This window comes from Tenrec ecaudatus, chromosome 17, assembly GCF_050624435.1.
Source record: "Tenrec ecaudatus isolate mTenEca1 chromosome 17, mTenEca1.hap1, whole genome shotgun sequence".
In the NCBI taxonomy this organism is placed as follows: Eukaryota; Metazoa; Chordata; class Mammalia; order Afrosoricida; family Tenrecidae; genus Tenrec; species Tenrec ecaudatus.
The window spans coordinates 55,599,170-55,624,349 of NC_134546.1; the positions used below are offsets into that span (position 1 = coordinate 55,599,170).

Consider the following 25,180-nt stretch of genomic DNA (forward strand, 5'->3'; position numbering starts at 1 on the left):
CCTTCTCCCACCCTCCCTCCCTCACGACCCTCTGATAATTTATAAATTATTATTTTAAAAATATTTTACACTGATTGCTGTCTCCCTTCACCACTTTCTGTTGCCTGTCCCCCTGGGGGAGGTTCTATGTTGATCATTGCGATTGGTTCCCCCTTTCTCTCCACCTTCCCTTTCCCCTCCAAGGCAGCACTGTGATGGGAGGATATTGTGGGGATTAACCTTGGTTATGAGAATATGATTGGGCCTCATCTCTAACTCACAAGTGTGAAGGCCTCCCTCTACCCAGAACCCTGGCCTGCCAGGCTTCTTAAAAGATAAGAAAAAAGACTTCATCCCCATACACTCTCTTCCAATGTTTCTGTTTCTCACCTTATTCTTATTACTGTACATATTTTTTCCACAAAGAGTACCTTTTAAAACAGTAACAGTGCCAGCCTGTCGTGACATTTCCATAAAAGAGAGGTGTTATTATTATTTTGCACGAGAAGAAAAGGTAGAAGTTTGAAAAGGAGGAGTGACTCTAAGACCATCCATCACCTCCTAAGTAAATAGGGGGGTCACATGAAGATGTATGCAGCCTCAAAACTGACAAGGTGGCCCTAGCCTCCTCTCGGTTCCTTGCTATTCCTGGGCTTCAAGGAGACCACACCTCCTGACAGAAACCAGTCTGGAAAAAAAAAGGGAAAGGAAGAAATGAGTCTGTGGCTGCAACCCAGGAAAAGGGGCCAGAGGCAGCCCCAGCCGAGGGAAGGGTATAGACAGGCACCTCAGGGGCTGCCAGCAGGCATCCAGGACGGAGATGGAAGGGGTCTCCCATGCTTAGGGGAACACCCCCTTCTGGGCGGGACTGTGGGTGGACTAGAGTCAGCAGAAGGAGGAGACTGGGCGCTTCGTAGCTCACTGCTTAGCCTTGAGCTGGTCTTATAAACTCAGCCCAAGGCCAAGGCCAGAGGTGCTCCAGCAGGCCCTGCTGCAGTGGAGCCAGGACAGTAGCAGTTGGTAGGGACAGCATGTTCGGCAGGGGGCTCCCTCTATGCTTAGCCCCGGTCAAAGGCTGCAAGCCCCCCCTGAGGACCCTCAGGGAGGGTCCGGGGCATCCCAGGGTGCTCACTGGAGAAGGAACCAGAGGCACCTACCGCCGCAGCCCTCGGCCCTACAGCGAGGTCCCAACCCCGGGGAAGAACGGCTGGCTGAACCTGTACCACTTCTGGAGGGCGAAGGGCATCCACAGACTCCACTATCACAACATCCAGAACTTCCAGAAGCTTGGTCCCATTTACAGGTGAGCCTGGCGGCGGCGGTGGCAGAGACCACAAAATTAGGCAGTGGAGGGGCTTGGGCAGGCCTGCTCTGCTCTTGTAGTCAGATGCCAGCCCCCACTGTCAGGAGGAGGCTGAGGCTCCAAGAGGCCCTGCCGGAGCAGCTAGATCTCTGTTCTGCAGGAGTGCTAACCTGCCTCCCTTCCTCAGCCTCCCTCCTGCCCCCTGTACCGGACTCACAGTGGCTTTGGGAGCTGCTAGACAGGCCGGTTTTGTACCTTTCCCCAAGCCTTGATCTCCTGGCTGCAGGACCTATGACCTGGGCGCCATCCTGGGAGGGAGGTCTCACTCCCTTGTCTCCTTGCAGCCATCCTGAGATCTGCTCTGAAAGACTGGCTGAGAAGGACAGGAGGTGGCGGGTGGGATGGGGAAGGGAGACAAAGAGAGACCGTGCACTTTGCTTTAAGTGGCCGGAGCTTTATCAGCGCCCTTCTGATGGGACAGCAGGAGCGCACTGGGACTCAGGAAGCCAGGACGGGACCCAGACAGGGAAATGTGAGCCGGTCTGGCGTGTCTGCATGGCTGCGGGCTGCTCACGCCTCAGGGCCAGTGTCTGAAGTTATTCCCTTTTGAAGTCTAGACTGGTGTCTTTGACAGCCAAAGCAAGTGGGTGCTGGGGATCGGAGGGGCTGAGTGTTTGGACCTGGGAGCCAGCCGCGACCCTGTCTCTCCTGTCCTCCTCCCTGCGCTTCCTAGGTCTGCAGGCACCTCTGTCCCCAACCTCCACATGAATCTCTATTTCGGCTCCTCCCTACCCTTCCTCCTTCCCCAATCCCTAGCCCCTCCCCACTGGTAGGAACAAGAATGTCTGTTCGCTTTTATCCAACCCTTTCTGTTCCGGGAGTCACAGCAGAGTGTGTGAAGTGGGGCTTCCCATTCCCACTTTAGCCAGCTGCCACCCCGTTAAGGCGCACTCCCAGCAATCCCATGGGTGTCAAAGTAGAACTGTGTCCTTAGGGTTCTCAAGGGCTGGGGTCTCCAAGGCAGATCACCCGGCCTTTCTTCTGAGTGCCTCTGGGTGGCCTCAAACCCACGACCCACTCGTTGGCAGCTGCCCATGTCAGCCGTGACACAGCCGTGTGACTCCTATGCACCTTGCAGTTAAAGACACTAAAGCCCAGGGAAAAGGGTCTTCCCAAGGCCACATAGCTCAGAGGACACAGCCAGAGCTGCCCCCAAACAGCCGGACCTCCAGTCTGTGTCCACCGTGACCCTGTTACTCAGAACCTTCCAGATCAATGTAAGGCATTTCGATCCCATTTCCCCCCTCTCTTAACACAACTGTGGCCACTCTCATGGAACCATCTAGAAAATACAACCCCCTGCAGGCTTGCAGTCAGATGCAGTCTCCACTCTGGTCCACTAAAGGGTCCACTCAGGAAGTGACCGTGTTAGGTAGAGGCCAGGTGAGGTTCCACCACGGACGGAATCCTAGCAGGACTCTCAAAGGAAGGCTGGTCTTCCATAGTCGAACGGGCTTGAATTTCCAGCCAGTTCCTTGGGGCTAGCATTTAGCCTGCTTCCACTTGACTTTCTCCTCTTGTGGTTGTCCTTGTGTTAAACCTGATGAACCCCCTCCTCGCCTGTGCGTGCCTCCCCTGGGGTTAGAGTGCCTGCCAGCAGTGGGCCTGATCCTGATGATGGCAGGTCAAAGGCGGCTGGGCTGGAGTGGGAGGGGTAGGGGGAGGGGCTCTGGTGAAACGTTTGAGGACAGGTGGTGACTGGGAAAACTGGGGGCGGGGGAGAGGGGGGCGGGTGACTTTCTGGGAAGCCACCTCCAAGTAGAAATCCGAGAAACTTGATGAGTCAGTCAGCAAGCCCGCTCTCTTACCCCCACCCTCAAAAGTGCTTTTCACCTCTTGATATTTGGCCTTGCATTGTACTTGAATGACCTGCCTGAAGTAGCCATGGTCTGGTGTCACAACCTTTGTATTTTAATGAAAACTCTCTGCACAGTGTGTGTGTGTGGGGGGGGGGTGAGGGTGTGTCTGGGGGGAGTGAGGTATGTGTGTGGGGGGGTGAGGGTGTGTGTGTGTGGGGTGAGGGTGTGTGTGGGGTGAGTGTGTGTGTGTGGGGTGAGGGTGTGTGTGTGTGGGGTGAGGGTGTGTGTGTGTGGGGTGAGGGTGTGTGTGTGTGGGGTGAGGGTGTGTGTGTGGGGGGGTGAGGGTGTGTGTGTGTGGGGTGAGGGTGTGTGTGGGGGGGGTGAGGGTGTGTGTGTGTGGGGTGAGGGTGTGTGTGTGGGGGGGTGAGGGTGTGTGTGTGGGGGGGTGAGGGTGTGTGTGTGTGGGGTGAGGGTGTGTGTGTGTGGGGTGAGGGTGTGTGTGTGGGGGGGTGAGGGTGTGTGTGTGTGGGGTGAGGGTGTGTGTGTGGGGGGGTGAGGGTGTGTGTGTGGGGGGGTGAGGGTGTGTGTGTGTGGGGTGAGGGTGTGTGTGTGTGGGGGTGAGGGTGTGTGTGGGGTGAGTGTGTGTGTGTGGGGTGAGGGTGTGTGTGTGTGGGGTGAGGGTGTGTGTGGGGGGGTGAGGGTGTGTGTGTGGGGTGAGGGTGTGTGTGTGGGGGGGTGAGGGCATGTGTGTGTGGGGGGGTGAGGGTGTGTGTGTGTGGGGTGAGGGTGTGTGTGTGGGGTGAGGGTGTGTGTGTGTGGGGTGAGGGTGTGTGTGTGTGGGGTGAGGGTGTGTGTGTGGGGGGGTGAGGGTGTGTGTGTGTGGGGTGAGGGTGTGTGTGTGTGGGGTGAGGGTGTGTGTGTGGGGGGGTGAGGGTGTGTGTGTGTGGGGTGAGGGTGTGTGTGTGTGGGGTGAGGGTGTGTGTGTGGGGGGGTGAGGGTGTGTGTGTGTGGGGTGAGGGTGTGTGTGTGTGGGGTGAGGGTGTGTGTGTGTGGGGTGAGGGTGTGTGTGTGGGGTGAGGGTGTGTGTGTGTGGGGTGAGGGTGTGTGTGTGTGGGGTGAGGGTGTGTGTGTGGGGTGAGGGCATGTGTGTGTGGGGGGGGTGAGGGTGTGTGTGTGTGGGGTGAGGGTGTGTGTGGGGTGAGTGTGTGTGTGTGGGGTGAGGGTGTGTGTGTGGGGGGTGAGGGTGTGTGTGTGGGGGGGTGAGTGTGTGTGTGTGTGGGGTGAGGGTGTGTGTGGGGGGGTGAGGGCATGTGTGTGTGGGGGGGTGAGGGTGTGTGTGGGGGGGTGAGGGTGTGTGTGGGGGGTGAGGGTGTGTGTGGGGGGTGAGGGCATGTGTGTGTGGGGGGGTGAGGGGGCCACGGTTCCTGCTGTTTTGAAGGGCCTTGTCCAGCGTCTGACTCTCTGGGAGGGGTGGGCGCAGGGTGGCCCTGCGAAGTTCAGCCCAGTGTCGTGAAGGAGGGATTGGCTGGCCTGGTAGGTGGCCTGTCTGGTGAGCTGCCTGGTGTCCTCCCACAGTACACGGAGGCCCGTGGGGGTGGCATGCCGTGTGTGCCAGGATTCTGAGCTGCACAGGGGGCTCAGGTGCAGAGGGTGAGGAGGTAGGAGGAGGGGCACGGGACAGAGGACTTGAAGGCTCAGGGGAGATTGTGGGGTGCAGCTGATCCCCCAACCACAAGGATGAGGATGACGATAAGGTGTGACCTCCAGAGTCCTGCAGAAGTTCCCACCCCCGGGCTGGCCATCCTGCCCTTCCGTGGCCTTGGCAGATGGGTACCGGATGAGGGGCTTTCAAACACTCCCGAGAAAATGAAAGAGAATGAATCTCCCCACTAACTTTTGAAAGCATCCTTGTATCTATCCCTCTTTTTAAGAAGGGAGACAATTTAGAGAGGTCAAGGAACTTACCTGAAGTCGCAGAGCGAATATGTTGAGAGCCAGGATGCAGGTCTGCCTGGATCTCCACAGGTCTCTCTTGGACTCCTGGGTCACAGCCCTCTCTCCCTACCCTCCAGGGAGAAGCTGGGCAGCATTGAGTCGGTTTACATCATCGACCCTGAAGACGTGAGCATTCTCTTTCAGTCTGAGGGCCCCAGCCCCGAGCGGTACCTCGTGCCCCCCTGGGTTGCCTACCACCAGCACTACAAGAAGCCCATTGGGGTGCTGTTCAAGTGAGTCTGGGCCGCCCCCCGGGGGTATGGCAATGAGGAGCGAGTCAAAGCCAAGGGGAATGGGCAGGGTCCATGCCTGCCCTGCTCTTTCTAACGAGGGTGGCGGTGGGGTGGCTTGGGATCAGCCCCCCTGCATGCTGCCCCTCTGTAAAACAGTGCTGGGGATGATGAGCTGTCTGCCAACCATCAGGGAATGGGGGAGTCTGAAGACCCCCAGCTAGTGGCTCCCTCATGGCGCCTCACTGTGTTGAGAAGCTATGCCATGCCTGGCTCTGTGCCAGGGCTGGAGGTACCACAGCAAGTAGGGAAGGATCTTGCCACCAGGAGTCTCCAAGTCTACAGGGACCAGAGAAACACAGACCAAGCGGTGCATTTAAGCACAGTTGCTTGCTCATCCCCACTGAAAACCATGACCACGTCCGAGGCTGGGAAGACGTGGGGCACCGGCGCTTGCATGCCCCTCTGCCACCATGCGTGGTGCAGTCTGACTCATGGGGACCCCACACACAAGGGAGCAGAGCTGTGCCCCACAGGTCGGTTTTGCACGTAGAAGGCGAAGCCCTTCCCCTGAGGTGCCTCTGGGTGGACTTAACTCGAACCTTCCAGGAGCAGCTGCGTTTGTTCACTGGGCCGTCCACGCAGGAACGCCCGGGTGCCGCTAGGAGGAATGTCAGTGGGTGCCCCCACTTTGGAAGAAAGGTTGGTCAATATCTCCTAAAGCTGAACCACGACCCAGCAGACATGTTCTCAGGAGTTAGAGTGCAGAGACACTGACCCAGATGACCCACCCTGGTCGCCAAAGCCAGGAGCTCATGCCAGTTCTCCACAGGCACGCACGGGGCAAACTGCAGCGTGGCCTTGTGGGAACGAGGGGACTCACTGTCCCACAATCCCACGGATGGCACCTCGAAATACGAAAGGGAGTGAAAACACAGGGCCCCAGAATCTTGACAACTGTCTCTTTTTATCTTCAACTCCCTCCCAGGACTGGTGTGTTTTAAAAACCATTAGCAAATTGTCACCCCTGGTTATGATTTCTAAGAGCCACCGTGCATTGCCTTTATTTTTAATGTTTGCAAAAGCCTTTCCTGGCGAAGGAGGTACAGGTGGACGGCGTGGAGGACTGGTCTTACTGACACACTTGGTGTACCCTGGTCCTCTGCACCCCTCACCCAGCCATCACTTGTTCTTTCTCCCTGTGTTTCTTGTTTCGGCTCCAGCTGCTGTCCTGACCTGCTGGACGCCATCACTGCCTAAACCAGCGGTGCTCAACCTTCCTCATGTGGTGGTGACCCCCAACCATAAAATTATTTTCGTTGCCACTTCTCAACTGTCATTTTGCGACTGTTGTGAATCATAATGTAAATTGTAATGTGTTTTCTGATGGTCTTAGGCGACCCCTGGGAAAGGGTCGTTTGACCCCCCCAAAGGGGTCGAGACCCAGAGGTTGAGAACCGCTGTCCTAGACGCTGCCCTCATGGTCTTAAACGGCTGATGAAATGACCACAGGGGGAGTTGAGTTCCAGTCCTGAAGAATGACTAGCGCCAAAGTCTATCTAATCAGTCAGCCTGGTCTCTTTCGGGAAACTGAGTTTTGCTCCACACGTTTCTCCCCTCTCTCCGGGACCTTCTAATGTGATCCCTTTCTGAGCAGTTGGTAGCCGAGCACCGTCTAGTTTCTTTCTGGTCTCAGGATTGTGGAGACAGTTCCAAACCATGACAACTTATAAACCTACCCCCCCACACACAGAGAGAGAGTTTTATTGACATATAACTTACGTACCATACAATCCAGTGGTTTAAATATATTAAAAAGAATTGTGCATTCATCACCACATCAATTTTAGAACATTTTCTCCATTCTTGTACTCATGAAGCCATCCCCAAGAGATTATTAATCCAGCTATTGTCTCTATAGATTTACCTGTCCTGAATTTCATAAACAGAAAATGATATCAAAATACCAACCACCAACAAAAACACAGAAACACCTCAATCCCCAAGAGAGCAGAAAATAATAAAAACTAGAACAAATTTCAAATGGGTCAAAAGCGGAAAAATGATCAGGTGTTCAATTTCAACCACACTAGATCTGTATTAACCCACTTTCCAATGCAAGGTGCTCCAGTCTGAGGGCAAGGCTGTTCCCGTCAAAAGTCAGAGAGGATTCACTGGAGGACTAATCCAGGTGGGGACCCTACAAACTTTGGACTTTCCCTATCACAGGTAGTCTTCTACGAATCGGTGCTCAGTTCCCTCCTCTGGCCTGGGATTTAATTATTTACAATCCTCAGATCACACAGGCAGATGCGCTTCTTTTGTGTGGACTTAGCTAAACACCTCGCGAGACGGCAGCCTGTTTTAAGACAAGTTTTAAAAACCCAGGCACTCTTCTTTCTGAGAGGCAGGCACCGTCTGACTTCTTCACCACACTTTGTGATGGGATCCACATCTTCAGTGGTGTCTTCTTGAGGGTCAGCATCGAGCAGGGCCAAATCATGAAGAGGGATTGTTCTTAGGTTAGGGCTTCTGCTTATGTGGGAGCTCAAAATCCATTTATATAGCTAGAGCTTAACTATCTCCCTGTTCCACTTTCGTGGCAGCATGTCCAGCTTTTTGAGTAATAATTACCCATGGAACCTTGGGTTATTCTAATAATCGTATCATCAAGTAGCCAATGGTATAGAATTTAAAGTACTATTGAGACATGGGGAGTGTTTGTGTACGGGGAAGCTTTTTAGACTAAAATACACAGGATGTTCACTTCCGTGTATTTGAAAACTTAAGTGGTGGAGTCCTGGTTAAGAAAACAAGGAGGGTGAGCTACAGAGCACACAATTCTGTAAGACTCATCCACTGTAACAGAACGACGTATCAGCAGAACTAAGACATAGCCACGACAACTTTCATAAGGAATGAAAAATAAGTATGCATATTTTTAAAAAGCATTAGAAATATGCTGATTTTTAGAAATAAAGGTCACTCACAGAATACAGTAACAGATTCGGGGCTCATCCCTTCCAACGGGGAGGCAGGGGGCATGGGGCACAGGAGGACCAGGTAGGCAAGCAGACCGTGCTATGAAGTGCCTGGGGGCCCTGGTGGTGTAGTGGTTATGTGTGGGGCTGCTAACCACAGGTCAACAGCTTGACACCACCGGACACTCTACAGGAGAGCTACAGTCTCAGGAGAGAGTTACAATCTCTAAGAGCCACCAGGGCAGTTCTCCCCTGTCCGATAGGGTTGCTAGGCGTTGGAATCCAGTCGATGGTGCTGAGTTTGGTTTTGCTTTTTGGTCAAGTGGGGAGTTTAGAAGAACATTCTTATAACCACCACCTCCTCCACTTACCAACGGCAACCAGGGCTCCCAAACTACCCAGGGGCCTTTGTGTAGATCAATTTTTCAGGAGAGGTTACAAACTCGGGATTATGATGAAGCCAAGTCTGGGCACCAGTTGAGTAGGGAGGAGGCACAGTGAAGTAGTGGACACGTGGACGCAGAGGAGGACCGGTAGGGTATGCAATGTGACAACAGGGGGACCTTTGAATAACAAAAAGTAGAAGAGGCCTGGTTGCTGAGTCAAAGGCTGGTGGATGTTTTAAAAAGGTGAACTCCTATCTGGTATCATCATCATCTTCTTCATCTTCATCATCATCCTCCGTAGCAGCAGCAGTTGCTCAGGATTCTGTCCTCCTTTACCTTCGGGCAGGGTGGGAGTAGGGGAATGTGCCAGGTGGAGGGCACTGGACGCGGTGGGGCCGGGACCCTGGTGCATGTGCTGGGTGCTCGGAGCTGAGCCGTGGCCATCTTGGAGAAGCTGCTCCCAGCTTGCTAGGCTTGGGGTCTATGACCATGAGGGCTGGAGGGCCGTGTCTTTCTAGGAAATCAGAAGATTGGAAAAAAGACCGGATAGCCCTGAACCAGGAGGTGATGGCTCCGGAGGCCATGAAGAACTTTTTGCCTCTACTGGACACAGTGTCTCAGGACTTCGTCAGCTTCCTGCACAGACGCATCCACCAGCAGGGCGTTGGCGAGTACTCGGCGGACATCAGCGATGACCTGTTCCGCTTTGCCTTTGAGTGTAAGGGGCTGGTACCTGGCGATCGGCAGAGTCTGGGTTGGGAGGTTGGCGGTGGCAGAACTCAGTGTCCACTCTCCTACCTTGAAGCCCAGGGCAGGCCTTGCAGAAATGTTGGGGTGGGCAGTTGGGGGGAGCTGCTGAGTAAGTTCTCCATCATTGGCTATACTCTCATCTGACAGTCATGCTGTGGCCATCAAGGTCTGTTGGCCACTATTCTCCAAAAGCCAGAACTTGGCTTAGTCAGCAAATACCCTTCCCTTGGACCAAGGAGCCCTGGTGGTGTACTGTGTTACACAATGAACTGCCAACCACAAGGTCAGATGTTTGAACCCGCAAGTTTCTCCCAGGGGGAAAGATGAGGCGTTTGCTCCTGTAAAGATTTTAAGTCTCAGAAATCCACAGGGATAGTTCTGCTTTCTCCTATAGGGTTGCTGGGGCTGGAATAGACTTCATGGCAATGATTTTTTTTGGGGGGGGGGGTAGGGAGAGGCATAGACCTTAGAGCTCTTGGAGGGGGAGGGGGACTTGGATGGTTTATCGGAGCTTGGTATTGAAGGATGTGGAGAAGTTACCTATGGCATAAGGAGCCCAGGCAGTACAGGCTGTGCAGCAGTACATGCAAAGGTCCTGTGGCTGGATAGGAAGGGTCACTGCAGGAAATCCGGGGTGTTTGGAACTTGGCGTGAAATCAGGATTCAAACTTCTAACCTGGTGCTTAGGGAAACGGTGGGCTTGTTGGGACTTGTGAGGCCCGGCCAGATTGAGTCCTGATGGACAATTGCCCAGGGAGTTTATGTTTTCTGGACCCCATGTGACCTCTTTCAGAATGGAGACAATTCAGTGATTTACAGAAAGGAAGCCTTCTTCCCAGGAGGAAAATCCACAGGCTGCTTAGGGGTGCCGCTGGAAGGGGAGCTGATGGGACAGGTTTTACCCGGCCTGGGCTGTCTCCCAATTCTGTTGGAGGCCCTGTTCAATGTGTGACCAGGGTCGTGGCTCCGTGTGTGACAAGGGCCTCCCATATGTCCCTCAGAAGGTCCTGGGTGGCCACTAGGTCTTTTCCACTTCCTTATGGGAGGAGGCGGAGGTGACAATGGTATCCGAGGTGAAGTGGGTTGTGTGTCAGTCTGTGAGCAGTGTGTGTGTAAATCTCGGGAGCTGAGACTCGGTGGTGACCAAGGCAGAGCTCCCCCGTCTTGGTGTGTCCCTGCAGCCATCACCAACGTCATCTTCGGGGAGCGTCTGGGGATGCTGCAGGAGAGGGTGGACCCCGAGGCCCAGCGGTTCATCAATGCCGTGTACCAGATGTTCCACACCAGTGTCCCCATGCTCAGCCTCCCCCCGGACCTGTTCCGTCTGTTCAGGACCAAGACCTGGAGGGACCACGTGGCTGCATGGGATGTCATTTTCAGTAAAGGTGAGGGTACCCTGGCTCGGCCACTCGGGGGCCCCTCACCCCTGTTCCCCTCAGTGGGCATGGAACAGGAATTGCGGCCCGGGGGGAGGCAGAGAGAGATGCAACTGGAGAGGCCAGGCCTAGCCCTAGCTCTTTGCCCTGTGCATGGTGACATAGTCGTTAAGCACTGGACAGCCGACTGAAGGGTCGTCGATTGGAACCCACTAGTGGTTTTGCGGGAGAAAGAGGTGGCTGGCTGTCAGAGCCCCCGGGGCCAAGGTCCACTCTGTCCTATGAGCCAGAGAGACCCAGATGGCACAGTTCTGACGTGTCAAGTAGGGTGGCATCAGGAGGCTCCCAGGACCTCTGCAAGTGTTGGCTGTTAGGAAGATTGGATTTTCCTGGAGAATAAGAATCCCAAGGGCATCAATCTTCCTCCAAGGAGCCTGTGACCCCCGGGGATTCGGGTCAATGTCTCAGATGCAGCTGCGCCGGGGAACAGCAGAGGAGGGACTGGGTGGGGGAGGTTGGGAGGCTGACAGCACGGTGGGCAAGTGAGCCAGCTCCCTGGGGCCTAGGCTTCCAGCTATGCTGTGGGGAGTCATGAAAACGCAGCCGGAAGACAGCAAGGGCTCAGGAAAACTGCAGCTGAAAGAGCACAGGGCTCCAGGTGTCCGCCCTCCAAGCAGCTTCTCCCCAAAGGTGGCTCTCCTTCTGGCCCACTGACCCATACAAATGCACAATCTTTGCTCCTTCCCCCAGCTGAGCAGTACACCCAGAACTTCTGCTGGGACCTCAAACACAAAAGAGTCTTCGACAATTACCCCGGCATCCTCTACCGCCTCTTGGGCAACACCAAGCTGCCCTTCGAAGACGTCAAGGCCAACATCACCGAGATGCTGGCGGGTGGCGTGGACACGGTGAGGCGGCTGCAGGGCCACCCCCAGTCACCCCTGGGTTCACAGGCTGCGTTCTCCCCTGCAACCCTGCAAGGAGGGTGGCCCGGCCCCTGTGGGACAGCATTCCCCCTCCTGACTGTATCCTACCGAGCCCTGGTGGCCCAACGGTTAAGCACCTTGCTGCCGAGGAGGTTGGCGGTTCCATCTCAGCCACAGCCTCCTAGGGAAGCTCTTGGGTAACATAAATCAGACTGCTGACTGAAAGGTTGGGGGTTTGAGTCCATTCCAGGGTGCGGCAGAAGACAGACCTGGTTGTCTACCTCTGATAAAATAGTGCCCCCATGGAAGAGCCTGTGGGCACAATTCTACTCTGACGCACACTGGGTTGCTGTCATTGGGGTTGGCTTGATGGCAAAGGGTGTTTTGTGTGGTTTTCAATGCTGTAGGGGTGTGAGCCCCAGGTGAGACAGGTCAGCTGGGTCCTTGCTTTGCCTGTGAGAGCGAGTGAGTTGACGCAGGTGGCAAGCTGCTCGAGTTCTCTAAGAGGATAAAGACCCCGGCAACCTTGCTCAGTGGGAGTCCAGCAGTAGTCTGGGGGGCCCCCAGCCACGCTGCCAGGCTGTGCTTCCCCCCAGGCTCGTGGGGTGACGTCTTCCCGTCTCTTCCTGCTGCAGCGGCTCGGTAGCCGGCACCAGGTGCCTTCTGCATCTCTCCTCTTCTTTCTGGTTCAAGGACACAGGTTTGGGGACTTAGGACCCACTCACACAATCCAAAGAAGCCCTCGTGGCGTGGTTGTTACCAGTTGGGATGCTAACCGCAAGGTCAGCGGTTCGAAATCACCAGCTGCTCCTCGGGCGAAAGATGGGGTTTTCTGCTCCGGCAAAGAGTTAGTCTCAGACACTCGCAGGGGCCAGTTCTACCTCGTCCTCTAGGATCTTCCTCTGGAGGACTGGCTGGTGGGTTTGAACTGCTGATCTTGTGATTAGCAGGCCAGGCGTGAGCTCTCGGAGACACTAATCCTATAGCCACGGTTGTCAATTTCAGCACCTAACAGCCCTGCAGGACTGAATGCAGGGTTTCCGAGGCTGTGAATCTTCTCGGTCGCAGACGGCCTCATTTTCTTCCATGGACGGAGCGGTTGGGGGGTTCAGAGCCCTGACCTTTCTGTTAGCAGCACTTCACCCCGAGCCACCAGGGCGAACAGAACAGAGGGAGGGGAGTACCTAGCATGACCTAGCGCAGGGGTCCCCAAACTTTTTAAACAGGGGACCAATTCACTGTCCCTCAGACCCATTGGAGGGCCAGACTATAGTTTTTTAAAAAAACAAACACTATGGACAAATTCCTATGCACACTGCACATATCTTATTTTGAAGTAAAAACCAAATGGGGCAAAAACACCCGGCGGGCCGGATAAATGTCCCTGGCGGGCCGCATGTGGCCCGCGAGCGGTAGTTTGAGGACCCCTGATAGCAGTTCAGGGGGGCTGAGTGTGGCATGCTGGAGAGATGGGGGAGATGGTGGGGCTGGGGGTGAAGCAGACAAGGGCCGAGTGTTGAGGGGCCCCACTGGACAGGCCAGAGCCTCTGGACCTCATCTGGCGCAAGGCTGGGGGCTGTACTTGAGGGGGGGAAGGGGCACTCTCTCATTTCTCATTGCCCTTGCTGAGAGGCGCTGCTCCCACAAAGACAGGCAGCCTTCAGGGCTGCTCTACCCTGTCCCACAGGGTCGTCGGCAGTGACTTGGTTTGGAGTTTGCTGCTGGGGAGGGAAGGGGGGCGCTCAAGGCTTTGGGGTGAAAATGTGACCTTGGTAAGACAATGTGTCCACTGCGCACGTCCCAGCTGTTTTCCAGCGTCCCAAACGGGCTGGGTTTGTCACCCTCTGAGAACTCTGAAACGATTATGGGGTCTTCGGCTTTCTTCTGTGGAGTGACAGCCCTGGACCCCACCTCACCCCCACCCCTGCCGAAGCAGTTCTACCCTGTCCTGCAGGGTCACTGTGGGTGGGAACTGACCCTTGGCAGTGAGTGGGTGGGATTGGAGAAGGTTCACCTGCACCTTCCGCACAGGTGGCGAACTCGCCCTTCCTGCTCCCGTGGAGATGAGAGATGAGCTCACGGAAGCACAGGTGGACCCCCGGGCTACTGGCTCTGGTTTCGGAGTCTTTGGGGCAGATGTTAGGCTATGCAGATGCAGGCAGGCCCTGAGGCTCGAGGAAGCAATACGCAGTGTGTGTGGGGGTGGGGGTGGGGTGGGGGCAGGGGTGTGACCAGGAATCCTGGCAGTAGGACTTGGTCTCTGGAGGCTCCTGGAGTTCGCCGGGAGGTGGCAGCAGCTGTGCCGGTGACTGCCAGCTGGAGGAAGGCTGGGTTCCCGTGACATGCAGGATGAGGGCAGGGACCACCCGTGCACTTTACCCTTTGACTTACACTTTGCCCTTGCAGATGATGGTCTTTGGAGACTGGGAGAAGGGTGGGGGCCATGGGTCGGGAAGGAACACTTAGCCCAGGTCATGGACCTGGAAGAGGCTTGTGACTGACCATCCGGGCTCCTGTCCCTGGGCCCCTCCTAGACATCCATGACGCTGCAGTGGAGCCTGTACGAGCTGTCCCGCAACCTGAGGGTGCAGGAGGTCCTGCGGGCTGAGGTCCTGGCTGCCCGGCGCCAGGCTCAGGGAGACATGAACAAGATGCTGAAGCTGGTTCCGCTCCTCAAAGCCAGCATCAAGGAGACACTGAGGCAAGTGCACCTTCACCTGTGCCCACCTCCTGCTGACAAAATCCCTACACATCGCCAGGCAGGGAGGTGGAGGAGATGGGTTGGGGAAGTGAGAGGTTGTGGGGCATACAGCTGGGAGGGAGAGGGGTGGGGGAATAGCATCCAGGACCTGCCTCCAGTTTCCCTGGGTGCCTCCGCTGGGCTGGGCACAGTCAGGCTCCAGGTTTTGGGCCATCAGCCAGGGTCCATTCCCCCGACAGACTCCACCCCATCTCTGTGACCGTGCAGCGCTACCTTGTAAAGGATGTGCTTATCCGAGGTTATGTGATTCCTGCCCAGGTAGGTGCAGGGCAGGGCAGGGAAGGGCAGGGCAGGGCAGGGCAGGGCAGGGCAGGGCAGGGCTGAGGCCGAGCCAGTCAGACAGGGAAGGTCGGACAATTATAGGCAGATGCAGGGGCTGGGGGCTCTGTTGTGCTGGTGGGCCACCGAACCCGTTTGCACCCCGAGGAGTGGCCTCTGGAATGCTGGGGGTGGGGTGGGGAAGTGGGCCTGGGGTAGGAGAGAGAACCTATGGTGGCCCGCGTCTCAGGGAGTCCTCTGGGGCTGGACAATCCCCTGGGCCACACGTCCTTTGGTCTGTTGCCATTCCAGGATCCTAATGGACCTGGGGCCGGGGACACATCCTAGTCGATGGGTGGGTGTACGTTGGGCCAGGGCTCAGTCCAGGATCACTGGGCAGTCATTCTGGGGAGTGGTGTGGGGGCTACTCAGGCCTCAGGCCAGGCTCCTCAGGTCTAGGCCCACCTCGCTGCAGACACTGGTACAGGTGGGCACCTTCGCCATGGGCCGGGACCCTGCCTTCTTCCCCAAACCGGAGTGTTTTGACCCAGCCCGGTGGCTGAACAAAGACAAGACCACCACCTACTTCCGGAACCTGGGCTTCGGCTGGGGGACCCGGCAGTGCTTGGGCCGACGCATCGCGGAGCTGGAGATGACTCTCTTCCTCATCCACGTGAGCCAGGGTCACCTGTTTCCCTCCCCCCCTCGCCCCCCACCCCCCGCCTTGCTTTGCCCACAATCCCTGGCTGTCTCCTTGTGGGGGCTGGCCCATTCCTCATGCACCGGTGCCCCTGGCCGTCCATGTCCCTTCCCCACCAGCAGGGATTGGGTGGGGTGGGGTGGAGGGGGCTGTGTGGAATCAAGTTACCAGCAAGGTCTGAATCCAGGAGAGAGCACAGGTGTGTGCCCAGGTGCTGTGACGACTTAGCGGAGATGCTCCGCAAAGCCGCCCACCTCAGCCCTACTCCCAGGCACTCCCGGATGACCTGAGCCCTCCTCCTCCCTCCTTTCTCAGATGCTGGAAAACTTCAAAATTGAGATCCAACATCTTGTTGACATAGACACCACCTTCAATCTCATCCTCATGCCCAACAAGCCCATCTCCTTCACCTTCCGGCCCCTCAACCAGGACCTGGCCCAGGCGTGACAGAGAGTGGGCCCTGCCGGTCCTGCATCTCCTTCTTCCGAACCCCCTCTAAACCAGGAGGCAGCCCCCTCTGGGATGGGTGGATCCAGCGCTTACAGGTCAAGGTTCTCAGCTCAGCTGGGACGCTCCTCACTCTTGGTCCACCCCTCTCTCTTGGTCCACACCTCCCCCTCCCTGCTCGTTCCAGGAAGTCAATAAACAGCTGCACCCCAGGAAGCATTGTTTCATTTATTTCTTGCCTCTGTCCCCCGCCCTGCACCTGTAGTGGTTATGCATTCGGCCGCTAACCACAAGGTCAGCAGTTCAAAACCACTGGCCGCTCTTCGGAACACAGACGAGGTTCTCTACTCCCATAAAGAGTTACCGTCTCAGGAAGTTCTAACTTGTCCTGCAGGGTCACTGTGAGTCAACATCAACTCGATGGCAATGAGGGAAGGCATCTATCCACCACTCCTCTGGGGAGAGCGGGTCCTTGACCCTGGTTCAACAGCATGATCTGGGCCTGGAGGGGACCTGGGGCACCCACATAGGAGGCCGTGTCTGTGGGGGTCCATCCCCCTCCCGCAAGTCAGGGGCAACAGAGCAGCCTCTCTCACCTCAGGACTTGGGGAGGGCGGGGCAGAGGAGGGGGGTGCTGACTGAAGCATCACACAGAGGAAGCAAGGGGTGGGTGTTCTGTTGAGCACAGGGTGGCCTGATGTGTGGCCCAGCCTGGCTCCTGGGTGGGCCTGCCTAGCAGGGTGAGGCTCTGCCTGGCTGAACCCCATGCAGGCGGGGTCACTGTGGAGTCAGAATAACTTCCTGCCAAGGCCCAGCCAGACTCTTACCCAGGCCAAGGGGCTGCATCATGCAGGGGTGGGTGTAAGGCGACTGGCTGACCCCAGAACATGAGAAGCTACTATCTCTCTGTCCCACCCTCCACCTCCCCCTTTCTTCGAGCTTGTCCCAGACCTCGACGTCCTGCCCCAATGCTGGGCAGTAGACTGCAGAGAGTCTCTGGTGCGTGGTACACACAGTGTGGTCACACTGGCCCCTGACTCGTCTCGTTAAACCCCTCTGAGGGAGCCCTGGGCCACGGCGGTTACAGCATCAGCGGCTAACCCCAAAGGTCAGCAGTCAAACCTGCCAGCTGCTCCCACGGGGGAAGATGTGACAGTCGGTTCCTGACAGCCTTGGCCACTGTTCAGGCCCGTCCCACTCTGCCCTATAGGGTCGCTATGAGTCACCGCCGACTCGATGGCAGGGGGCTTGGAACCCCCTCTGAATTCCAGAACTTCCCTGAGCAGGTGTCCCGTTCTCCCTGACCTCTGGTTACCACCCTTTTCCCCTGAGACCAGGGGACTGGTCCAGCTCGGGACAACAGCCCAGTGGGCTTGGCCTGCTCTGCAGCAGCTGCGGGTTCTGGGTTCATGCTCCAAGCTTCTCTGCTTTGCCTCTACATAGGCCCCACCCCACCCCGCCATGTTTCTCGCTCCCTGGCACTTCCCTGAAGAGCGTAAGCTCTGTCCAGGGTTGGTGGGCAGACGGAAGCCCAGAGAAGTGGGTTGAATCATTCAAGGTCACGCAGCACATCGGCAGCGAAAAGCAGAGCCCCTGACTCTCCAGTCCAGCAGGGCTCCTTCTCCTATCCCCAGCTGTGCCGCATGTCCGTTCCTGGCTGCATCGGAACCCAGCACTGCCAGCCCAGGGGAACTGGTTAATAGGGTTGTTCACACTCAGGGGCTCCCGGGTACTGCAGGTAGGCATCAAGTCTTTCCCTTAACAAGAGCCAGAGCAGGAGCCAGGTAAGCAAGCTTGCAAGGAGGGATTTCAGGCACAAAATCTTGGAGCAGGTGGAAAGTCCTAGCCTCCTTTCCGCTGCAGGTCTGGCAGGGACCTTCCTCCCTGGTCCCACTTTGGGGATATCTGGCTCCAGTTCTCCAAAGATGGTGATGCCCAGGACAGGTGACCCTGAGCTGCGGCAGAGGGTCAGGCCCGGCAAGAGACCAGAGTAAGGGCTGGCAGGGGGAAGCTGTGTCTCCCAGGCTACCCTGCACCAGGAGCCAGGTGGACGGACGCTCAGAGAATGACAGCATTTTAATAGTGTTGTTTTCAGGGGGTGGGGGGAGACTCCTCAGCACACGGGGAGACACCTGCTCCAGGGCTCAGCTCGGCTGGGCCCTCATTGGGGAGACACCTGCTCCAGGGCTCAGCTCGGCTGGGCCCTCATGGCCTCCTTCTGGGAAGTCAAGGATGGGTTGGGATTGATCTCTGCGCTGGGCAGCAACGGGTCCAGCTTAGAGGGTCGCCTCTGGTCCTTGGAATGGGGTGGGGGGTTCTGTGGAGACAAATCGAGTGGGGGAAGGGTATAAGGGCATGCTTGCTCCAGGGAGGTGGGCATGCCTCACCTTGAGGATCCATAGTGGTGCCAACACCATGTTGACTTGGCCCAAGCTTCCTGTGTGCACGAACGGGGCTCCGCCTCCCCACCCCCACCACGCTCTAGAGCAGGGGAAAGCGGGGTCTTTGCTTTGGGAGTTGGTGGGGAGCGGTGGAGGGGGCAGTGTGTGTCTCCAGTATCTGGCTCCTATGCCGGCCTGTTGGCCAGGCCTGAGGGAGGCGCTGCAATCGGGCAGGAGGGAGCAGGCTCGGGTGGGATGGGGGTGGAAGTGGTTGGGGCACATGTTACTCTGCATAGGAGCAAAACCTCAAACCAAACCAAACCCACTGCTGCCCAGTCAGTGCCGACTCATAGCAACCCTCTAGGACAGGGTAGAACTGTCTGGGCGAGTCTTTGAGACTAACTCTGTAGGAGTAGAAAGCCTCCTCTTCCTCCCATGGAATGGCTGGTGGTTTTGAACTGCTGACCTTGAGGTTAGCAGCCCAAAGTGTTACCAGTATGCTGCCAGGCCAGCCCTGAAGCACAGGCTGGGCTAGAGCGTTCAGGACATGCTCCCATCCACAGCCATCGCAGGCCCCTCAGGCGAGGGGCGTTTGAACCGGCCAGGGCTTTGGGTGGATAACAGCTACTAGACCCCAGGCCTGACTCCTGGTCAGGAGCTTCCCCTGGGTGGTTTTTCTGAAAGCCCAGTGACTTGGGGGGCAGGGGCTCCTCTGGAGGCATCACTCACAGGCAGGTCTGTGAGGCCAGTGTTCGAGGGGTGCCTGAAGCCATACTCCTGCTCCTGCAGGCGCCTGGCCAGGTCCTGCTTCTCCTGTGCCCAGCGTCGGGCGGAGTCCTCTAGCTGCAGACACAGAAAGGGAGAGATTTGGTCAGTGGGCAAAGGAGCTCCTGCCTGACCTTGTCACACACCGAGCCTTGAGCCTGTCACACACTGAGCCCCAACCCAAATAACACCCTGAGCCCCAACCTGGTCACAGACCGAGCCCTGACCCAGGTCACAGACTGAGCCTTGACCCTCATCACAGACTGAGCCCTGACCCTGATCAGACTGAGTCTGGACCCTAGCCACACACTGAGTCCTGCCACACATTGAATCCGGAGCCTGGCTTAGCCTGATTAACCCGTGAGTTTTCCTGACCTGGCTTTCCAGGGACAGGATCCGGCTCTGAGCTTGTTCCAGCTTGGCCAGGAGGCTGAACTTGTCAGAAGCATGGGAAAGCAGATCCTGTGGGCAAAGTGGAGACTCATGGATGGTCCTGGGCCGTGGCTGTGGACCTGGGAGCTCAGGAGGCCGTGAGGCACTGTGGGAAAACCAGCCAGCTCAGCACTCCAGACTCTGCCCTCTGGGTGCAATCTCAGGCCCCTGGAAGTTCTCCCCACAGACTGTAGATACATGACCTTGTGATGTATCGAAATTTTAATGGTAAAATGCATGCCGAAGCGCCCTTGAGCACATAGCGGGGGTTCCTGGTAGAAAATCCTTCCGTAAAGTGCAGAATTGATTTCGAAACACAAGCCCACACCCCTTGCATTTTACCTGGAGGTCCATGATCAACTTTTGCTTTTTTTCTCAAATCGAACTCACCTCCTGCACGTCCTGGGGCGCAGAGAAAAGCTTTCCTGGGCCCTGCCCCACACCCTCTTCTGTCATTCCCAACGATCTGCATGTGGGTTTGTGGAAAGCAGGGGCCACGTGCGTGGGGTGCATATTCCTGGGACCTGCGGCACCCACCTGTCTGGGCAGGGTCTCTGTGGCCTCGGAGTGGCTGGGGCCATCTGTCTCTCGAAGCCTCTCTGCCAAGTCTCCTGCTCCCAACTCCCTGGGGTCCACCTGGGATGGGGAGAAGGACCCTCCTAGGCTGCATCGGCCCCAGGAAATGCTCCCACGGTGGGGGGGTGGGCAGGTGTCCTGATGTGCAGTGACCCGAGTGTTTCAGAGCAGAGCTGTGTCTGCAGGGCTTTCCAGGGCTAGGAGCCCAGTGCTTGATGGGCTGTGCCACCAGGGTCTGCTGGGGGTTTGCTAAAGAAGAGGGCTCCCAGGAAAGAAAAGGAAAAGGGGAGGAGCATGAACTGGGCCCCCCAGGACTCTGGGCCACTCTAGCTCCTGGTCTCCATCTTCCACCTGGACTGTGCCGGGCCCCCAGTGAGCAGGCTCACCTCTGTGCGGGTGGGCAGCTCTTACCGGCAGAGACTGCTGCTGCAGGATGATGGGGGCCGACGAGTGGTAGGTTTTCTCCAGCTCTGTCCGCAGCCTGGAGTTCTCCGCCAGGAGCACAGAATAAAGGTCACCAGGCAAGTTCTCTCTCCCGGGGACCGGGGCTGGGCCAGCGGCTGGGAGGGTAGGGAAGGCTGCACGGGGGACCGGGGGATATTGGTGAGATGAGCCTCCTCCGTGGCTCTGTGTCCCTGCCCCATCAGCCCCAGCCTTTGCTCCCCAGGCCTCTCCCTCTGCTCACAAGCCTTACTTCCAGTGGGATCACACCCACACTGCCCAGGACCCTACGTTCTCCTGAATCAACCCTGCCCTGTACTTCGGCTCTGAGTTCCAGTCTTCCTCTTTCTGCGATTCTGTTCCTTCCTGGGCACGCCCCGACCCCGACACCCCCCCACCCCACACACATCCACTATACCCAGTTTGTCTTCTTTTTCACCTAGATGCTGGAGGACCTCAGGGTTTCCTGAGCCCAAACAAAGTCCCCCCAAAAACTCACTGCCATCTAGTCCATTCTGACTTGTCTCGACCGATTGTACCGGGTAGAACTGTCCCTGTGGGTTTCCTAGACTACCAATCCTATGGGAGTAGAAAGCTTCATCTTTCTTCTGCAGAGCACCTGATGGGTTTTGAACTACTAACCTTGTGGTGAGCAACCCAATGCGTAACCACAACACCAGAGCTCCTGAAAGGAACCCACAGAAACAGCCCTCTCCCTCAGACAGGGGCGGGCGCACAGAAAACCAAAAACCAACACACTGCCATCGAGTCGATGCCGACTCATGGTAGCCGATGCCGATAGGACAGGGTAGAACCGCCCCTGTGGGTTTCCCAGATGGAACTCTGTAAGGGAGTCGTGCTACCGAGGAGCAGCTGGTGGTTTCGGACTGCTGCCCTTGCGGCACAAGCGAGCAAACACGAAAGTACCAGGAAACTTGACATTCGATTCTGCCTTTTGGTCAGGCTTCCTCCACGCGATGTCCTATTAGAAGGCGCCGTCCCGGTGGCTGGGCACCAGCCGTTTCTTCTGATCTCACGGCAAAAGAGCCATTTGCCGAGGCAGAATTTAGGATGTGGAACGATGGGGAAATAATTCAAAAGGTCCCCAAGTTTACGAGTGGGGAGTTTCTGACCTAGGCAGCCTTCCCCCCTCCCTGCACTTTCGTCGGCCCTAGTCCCTGTGTGTGTGTGTGTGTGTGTGTGTGTGTGTGTGATGCACTGCGTCCTGTGTCCTTAAGCACCCCTTGGCATGAGGGGAGCTCCGTGTGAGTTGAAAAGGAGAGCTCTCTGGGCATGTGGGGCACCCTCTTGGCAGGCTGGCCTGGACTCACCTACGGTGGGTTTCCCCGACGGTCTGTCCCGCAGCTTGTCCTCCAGGACGCGCTCCATCTTCTCAATCACCTGGAGGGCGGAGGACAGAGGCTGGTCTGGCCCGGAGGCTCTGCACGTCCCTAGCCTGGCTGGCCGGCCGCCCTAACACCCACCTTCTCCTGGTGCCGCACGGTCTCCTCCAGAGCCTTCGTCTTCTGCAGCCGGTCCTGGTACCGCTTTCGTAGGCCCACCTGAGGCTGCTGGGCCTGCTGCAGGAGCAGGAGCTCCTTCTCACGATCATTCTTCTGGGGTGGGGGTGGCAGTGGCCCCTCAGCAGAGTCCTCCGCTCCTCCTGTCCCTTCTGATACCCACAGCCCAGCCCCCAACCGCATTCCCGTGGTCCCCTGCCCCAACTCACTCGAATCAGCTCATTCTGCAAATGCTGTACCTTGTCCCTCAGCTTCTTCATATCCATCTCATTCAACAGCAGTTTCTGCCGCATGGACACTGGGTCGGATGGGGAGGAGGGAGAGCGGGCTAAGGGAGGAGGCCCCTCCCGCCTCAAATCAGAGTGGGGGTTGGGGTGAGGGAGAGTCTCCCAGCGCTAGAGCTTGTGGTGGTCATGACACAACAAACAGGATGACACAACAAACAGGCACTGGATGGATGTCCACGGTGGCCGGCACCCAGCCACACTGGCAGAGAGAGGCAAGGCAGGGCAGGGCCCTGCCCTGGAGCCGTCAGAGGGAGCATGACCTCCTGACACCTTGGTTCTGGGCTGCTGGCCTCCAGAGCAGAACTGGGAGCGAATCCGTTTCTGTTGCTGGAAGCCACCCACTCTGCGGTACTTTGATATGGCAGCCCTAAACTCAAACCCCATGCACCAGCATGGAGTCCATCCCTCCCCATAGTGACCCTGTAGGGCAGGGTAGACCTGTCCCGGTGGATTTCCAAGGCTATAACTCTTTATGGGAGTAGAAAGCCCACTTGTCTTCTGCAGAGCAGCTGGTGGTTTCGAACAGCTGACCTTGCAGTTAGCAGCCCAGCTGGTAACCACTACGCCACCATGGCAGCCCTAGGCCACTGATCTATCAACCTTGTGAAGGTCCGTGTGTGGGGTCCCTACCAGGCTGAGCCAAGCACTTGGGAAAGGCTCTTCCCATTCCTGGCCCACAATCCAGAAGGAGGCCCACCCCGGTGCCCTGGTTGGCCCGCATGCCCTCACCCAGGCTCAAGGTCTCCTCGGCTTTGTCCTGCTCCTCCTCTGCCTCCTGCTGGCTGAGGTATCTCCTCATCGTGTGGTTCTCCGCCTCGAGGATGCTGACCTGTTTCCGCAGGGAGAGGATGTCTTCGGCCATCTTCTGCATGGCCCGCCGGTAGTTGTTCATCTCCTGCAGGCCCAGAGCCCAGAGCTGAGCCTCCACCCACATCTGCACCCACACCTGGATGTCAGTGGGCCCTGCCAAGGCCAATGAGCTCCAGGAGTCCCAAGCTGGGCCCCCAGGCCGTAGCAAATCCCTGGAGGGGTGGTTATGATTTACATGAACCTCTTGGAGGAGCCTTTTGGCCAAGCAAGAGTCGCTGCATTGAATACTTTGGCGCCCATGGTGCCAGCTCAGGGAGGAGCTCAGTGCCCAGGCATCAGATGAGGACGTCAATGAGGAATAGAGACCTGAAGGACCTGGCGCAGGTTTCCTACTCTGGCTAAGCCATCATCACATCTTTTTGTCTTCCCCCCTAATTTCTCCTCCTCCTTCATGTCACTGAGAAGCCAGGGAAGAATTTCACCGATATCCCCCCCAATGACACCCAGCACTAACCCCAGGTGCCAGCCCCCAACTCGCCCAGAGGGCAGGAAGGTCCCAGGAGACCCAGGTAAGAACCCCCGGTTCTGTTGGAGATCCACCTCTGAGATGGAGGGTGGGACGTGGGGTCCAGGAAGCTAGACTCTGCCATTGGACCAGCAATGGGAGCATCCTGTATCTTATGCTTATAAAGCGTTATAGGGTTGATGAGGCTCACTGTCCTAGAGAGTCGCTCGGAGTCAGCCTGGACTCAATGGCAGTGAGCTCAAGGTTTTTGGTTTGTGGAGAGCCGTTGGCTGCTAGCAGGCAGGCCAGCAATTTGAACCCAGCAGGTGTTCTGGGAGAGAAAGAGGTGGCAGGCTGTCTCTGTCAGGAGCCATATCGTGGGCAGTGCTCTGAGGCAGGTCCACTCTATTCTGTAGCGTCCCCATGAGCTGAAACAGACTCAATGCCCACGAGTTTGGGTTCAGGCCTTTGCTAAAAGCTGGTGGTCAGCCACTTTCTGAAGCTGGGGGAGGCCCTTGCATATGGGGGTGGAGCCTGAACCGCCCCACCCCAAGAAAGCAGAGCTCTGTTCCAACCCCCACCTGGTCCCATGCTAACTGGGGACTGGCGGGCTCCCAAGTCACTGCCTCCCCACCTGCTACACAGTGAGTGACTGACTTCCTGGAGAGGGGTCCCCAGACAGCAGGGGGGTCATCAGTCACCACTTGTCACCTGCCACTGTCTGGCCAGCTAGCTGAACTCCCTCTAAGCAGTGCCAATGTTGGCCCATGTTACCAGCACCTGCCCCCGGCCAAGCTCCAGGTCTTGTTTCTCAGATCTGACCATCTGTGTCCTCAGACGTGACCGTGAACTAGCAACGTCAGCCCCAAGGCTGCAGACACAGGGATCTGCGATCCGGGCCAGGTCCCTTGGCCGCTGACACGCTGTGTGAGTAGGGACAGGCCCCTTGACTCTTTTGGGCCTCGGATTTCTCACTGGTCACCCATGGGGCTGCCAGGAGGCTCAGGGGCAGTGTGTGGGAGAGGGCTCCGTTCAGAGCTGCGTTATCTGAAAGCAGCCGCTCTCCTCCATCTCGCTTCTGGTCGACAGGTCAGCCCCTTCCTCTTCCTTTGTGACCCTCCCGGGGGGGTTCTGTATCCCCTTGAGATAGACTCTCAAATTATAGCATCCCCGTGACTGAAAGGGGCTTGGAAGGCTCCGTATGCAGCTAAGAGGCAGCACATGCCATTTTGGGAAAATAAATTCATCCTTCTTTCTCGAGCTTGGCTCAGACTCTTATCATGTCCACTCTGGACCCTTACTTCTAAAGCTGTGTCTTACAGACACACACGCGCGTGCGCCCAAGGAAGTCGCTGTCACTCTCTGCACCATGTTGCTGAGAGGTGCTGTTGGGTCGGTCCGCTCCACGGCACCCCTGTGCACGAAGAAGGAAACACTGCCCGCCTGCACTGATGCAGCCACCTCTGGACAGACTGACAGACTAGGGGTGGCTCTGGGCTGAAGGTAATAGTT

At 57.1% G+C, this 25,180-nt stretch overlaps 2 protein-coding genes across 2 annotated transcripts in view; one reads left to right on the plus strand and one right to left on the minus strand.

Moving 5' to 3' along the window:
* Positions 1-1,010: 1,010 nt before the first annotated feature.
* CYP11A1 (cytochrome P450 family 11 subfamily A member 1) lies at positions 1,011-16,110 on the plus strand. Its single transcript, XM_075535837.1, has 9 exons — positions 1,011-1,282; positions 5,214-5,369; positions 9,252-9,451; positions 10,665-10,868; positions 11,610-11,767; positions 14,320-14,486; positions 14,726-14,804; positions 15,280-15,477; positions 15,820-16,110. Exons 1-9 carry the CDS (start codon positions 1,011-1,013, stop codon positions 15,949-15,951), a joined length of 1,566 nt encoding a protein of 521 aa, XP_075391952.1. The 3' UTR covers positions 15,952-16,110.
* Positions 16,111-18,139: 2,029 nt separating this feature from the next.
* The window catches only part of CCDC33 (coiled-coil domain containing 33), a 134,372-nt gene continuing 127,331 nt past the window's right edge, over positions 18,140-25,180 (minus strand). Inside the window, exons 14-21 of the mRNA XM_075535561.1 lie at positions 23,083-23,248; positions 22,276-22,364; positions 22,031-22,162; positions 21,878-21,947; positions 20,517-20,683; positions 19,473-19,559; positions 19,062-19,175; positions 18,140-18,268 (exon numbers count right to left, since the gene is read on the minus strand). Coding sequence (XP_075391676.1) covers positions 18,140-18,268; positions 19,062-19,175; positions 19,473-19,559; positions 20,517-20,683; positions 21,878-21,947; positions 22,031-22,162; positions 22,276-22,364; positions 23,083-23,248 — 954 coding nt within the window. The remainder of the gene's footprint in view (positions 18,269-19,061; positions 19,176-19,472; positions 19,560-20,516; positions 20,684-21,877; positions 21,948-22,030; positions 22,163-22,275; positions 22,365-23,082; positions 23,249-25,180) is intronic.

Bases quoted from the DNA above. Each gene is read 5' to 3' on its own strand.
- CYP11A1 (XM_075535837.1), top strand. From the start codon at position 1,011: ATGTTCGGCAGGGGGCTCCCTCTATGCTTAGCCCCGGTCAAAGGCTGC. The intron at 1,283-5,213 runs GTGAGCCTGGCG...CCTACCCTCCAG, and splicing joins AAGCTTGGTCCCATTTACAG to GGAGAAGCTGGGCAGCATTG. The intron at 9,452-10,664 runs GTAAGGGGCTGG...GTGTCCCTGCAG, and splicing joins GTTCCGCTTTGCCTTTGAGT to CCATCACCAACGTCATCTTC.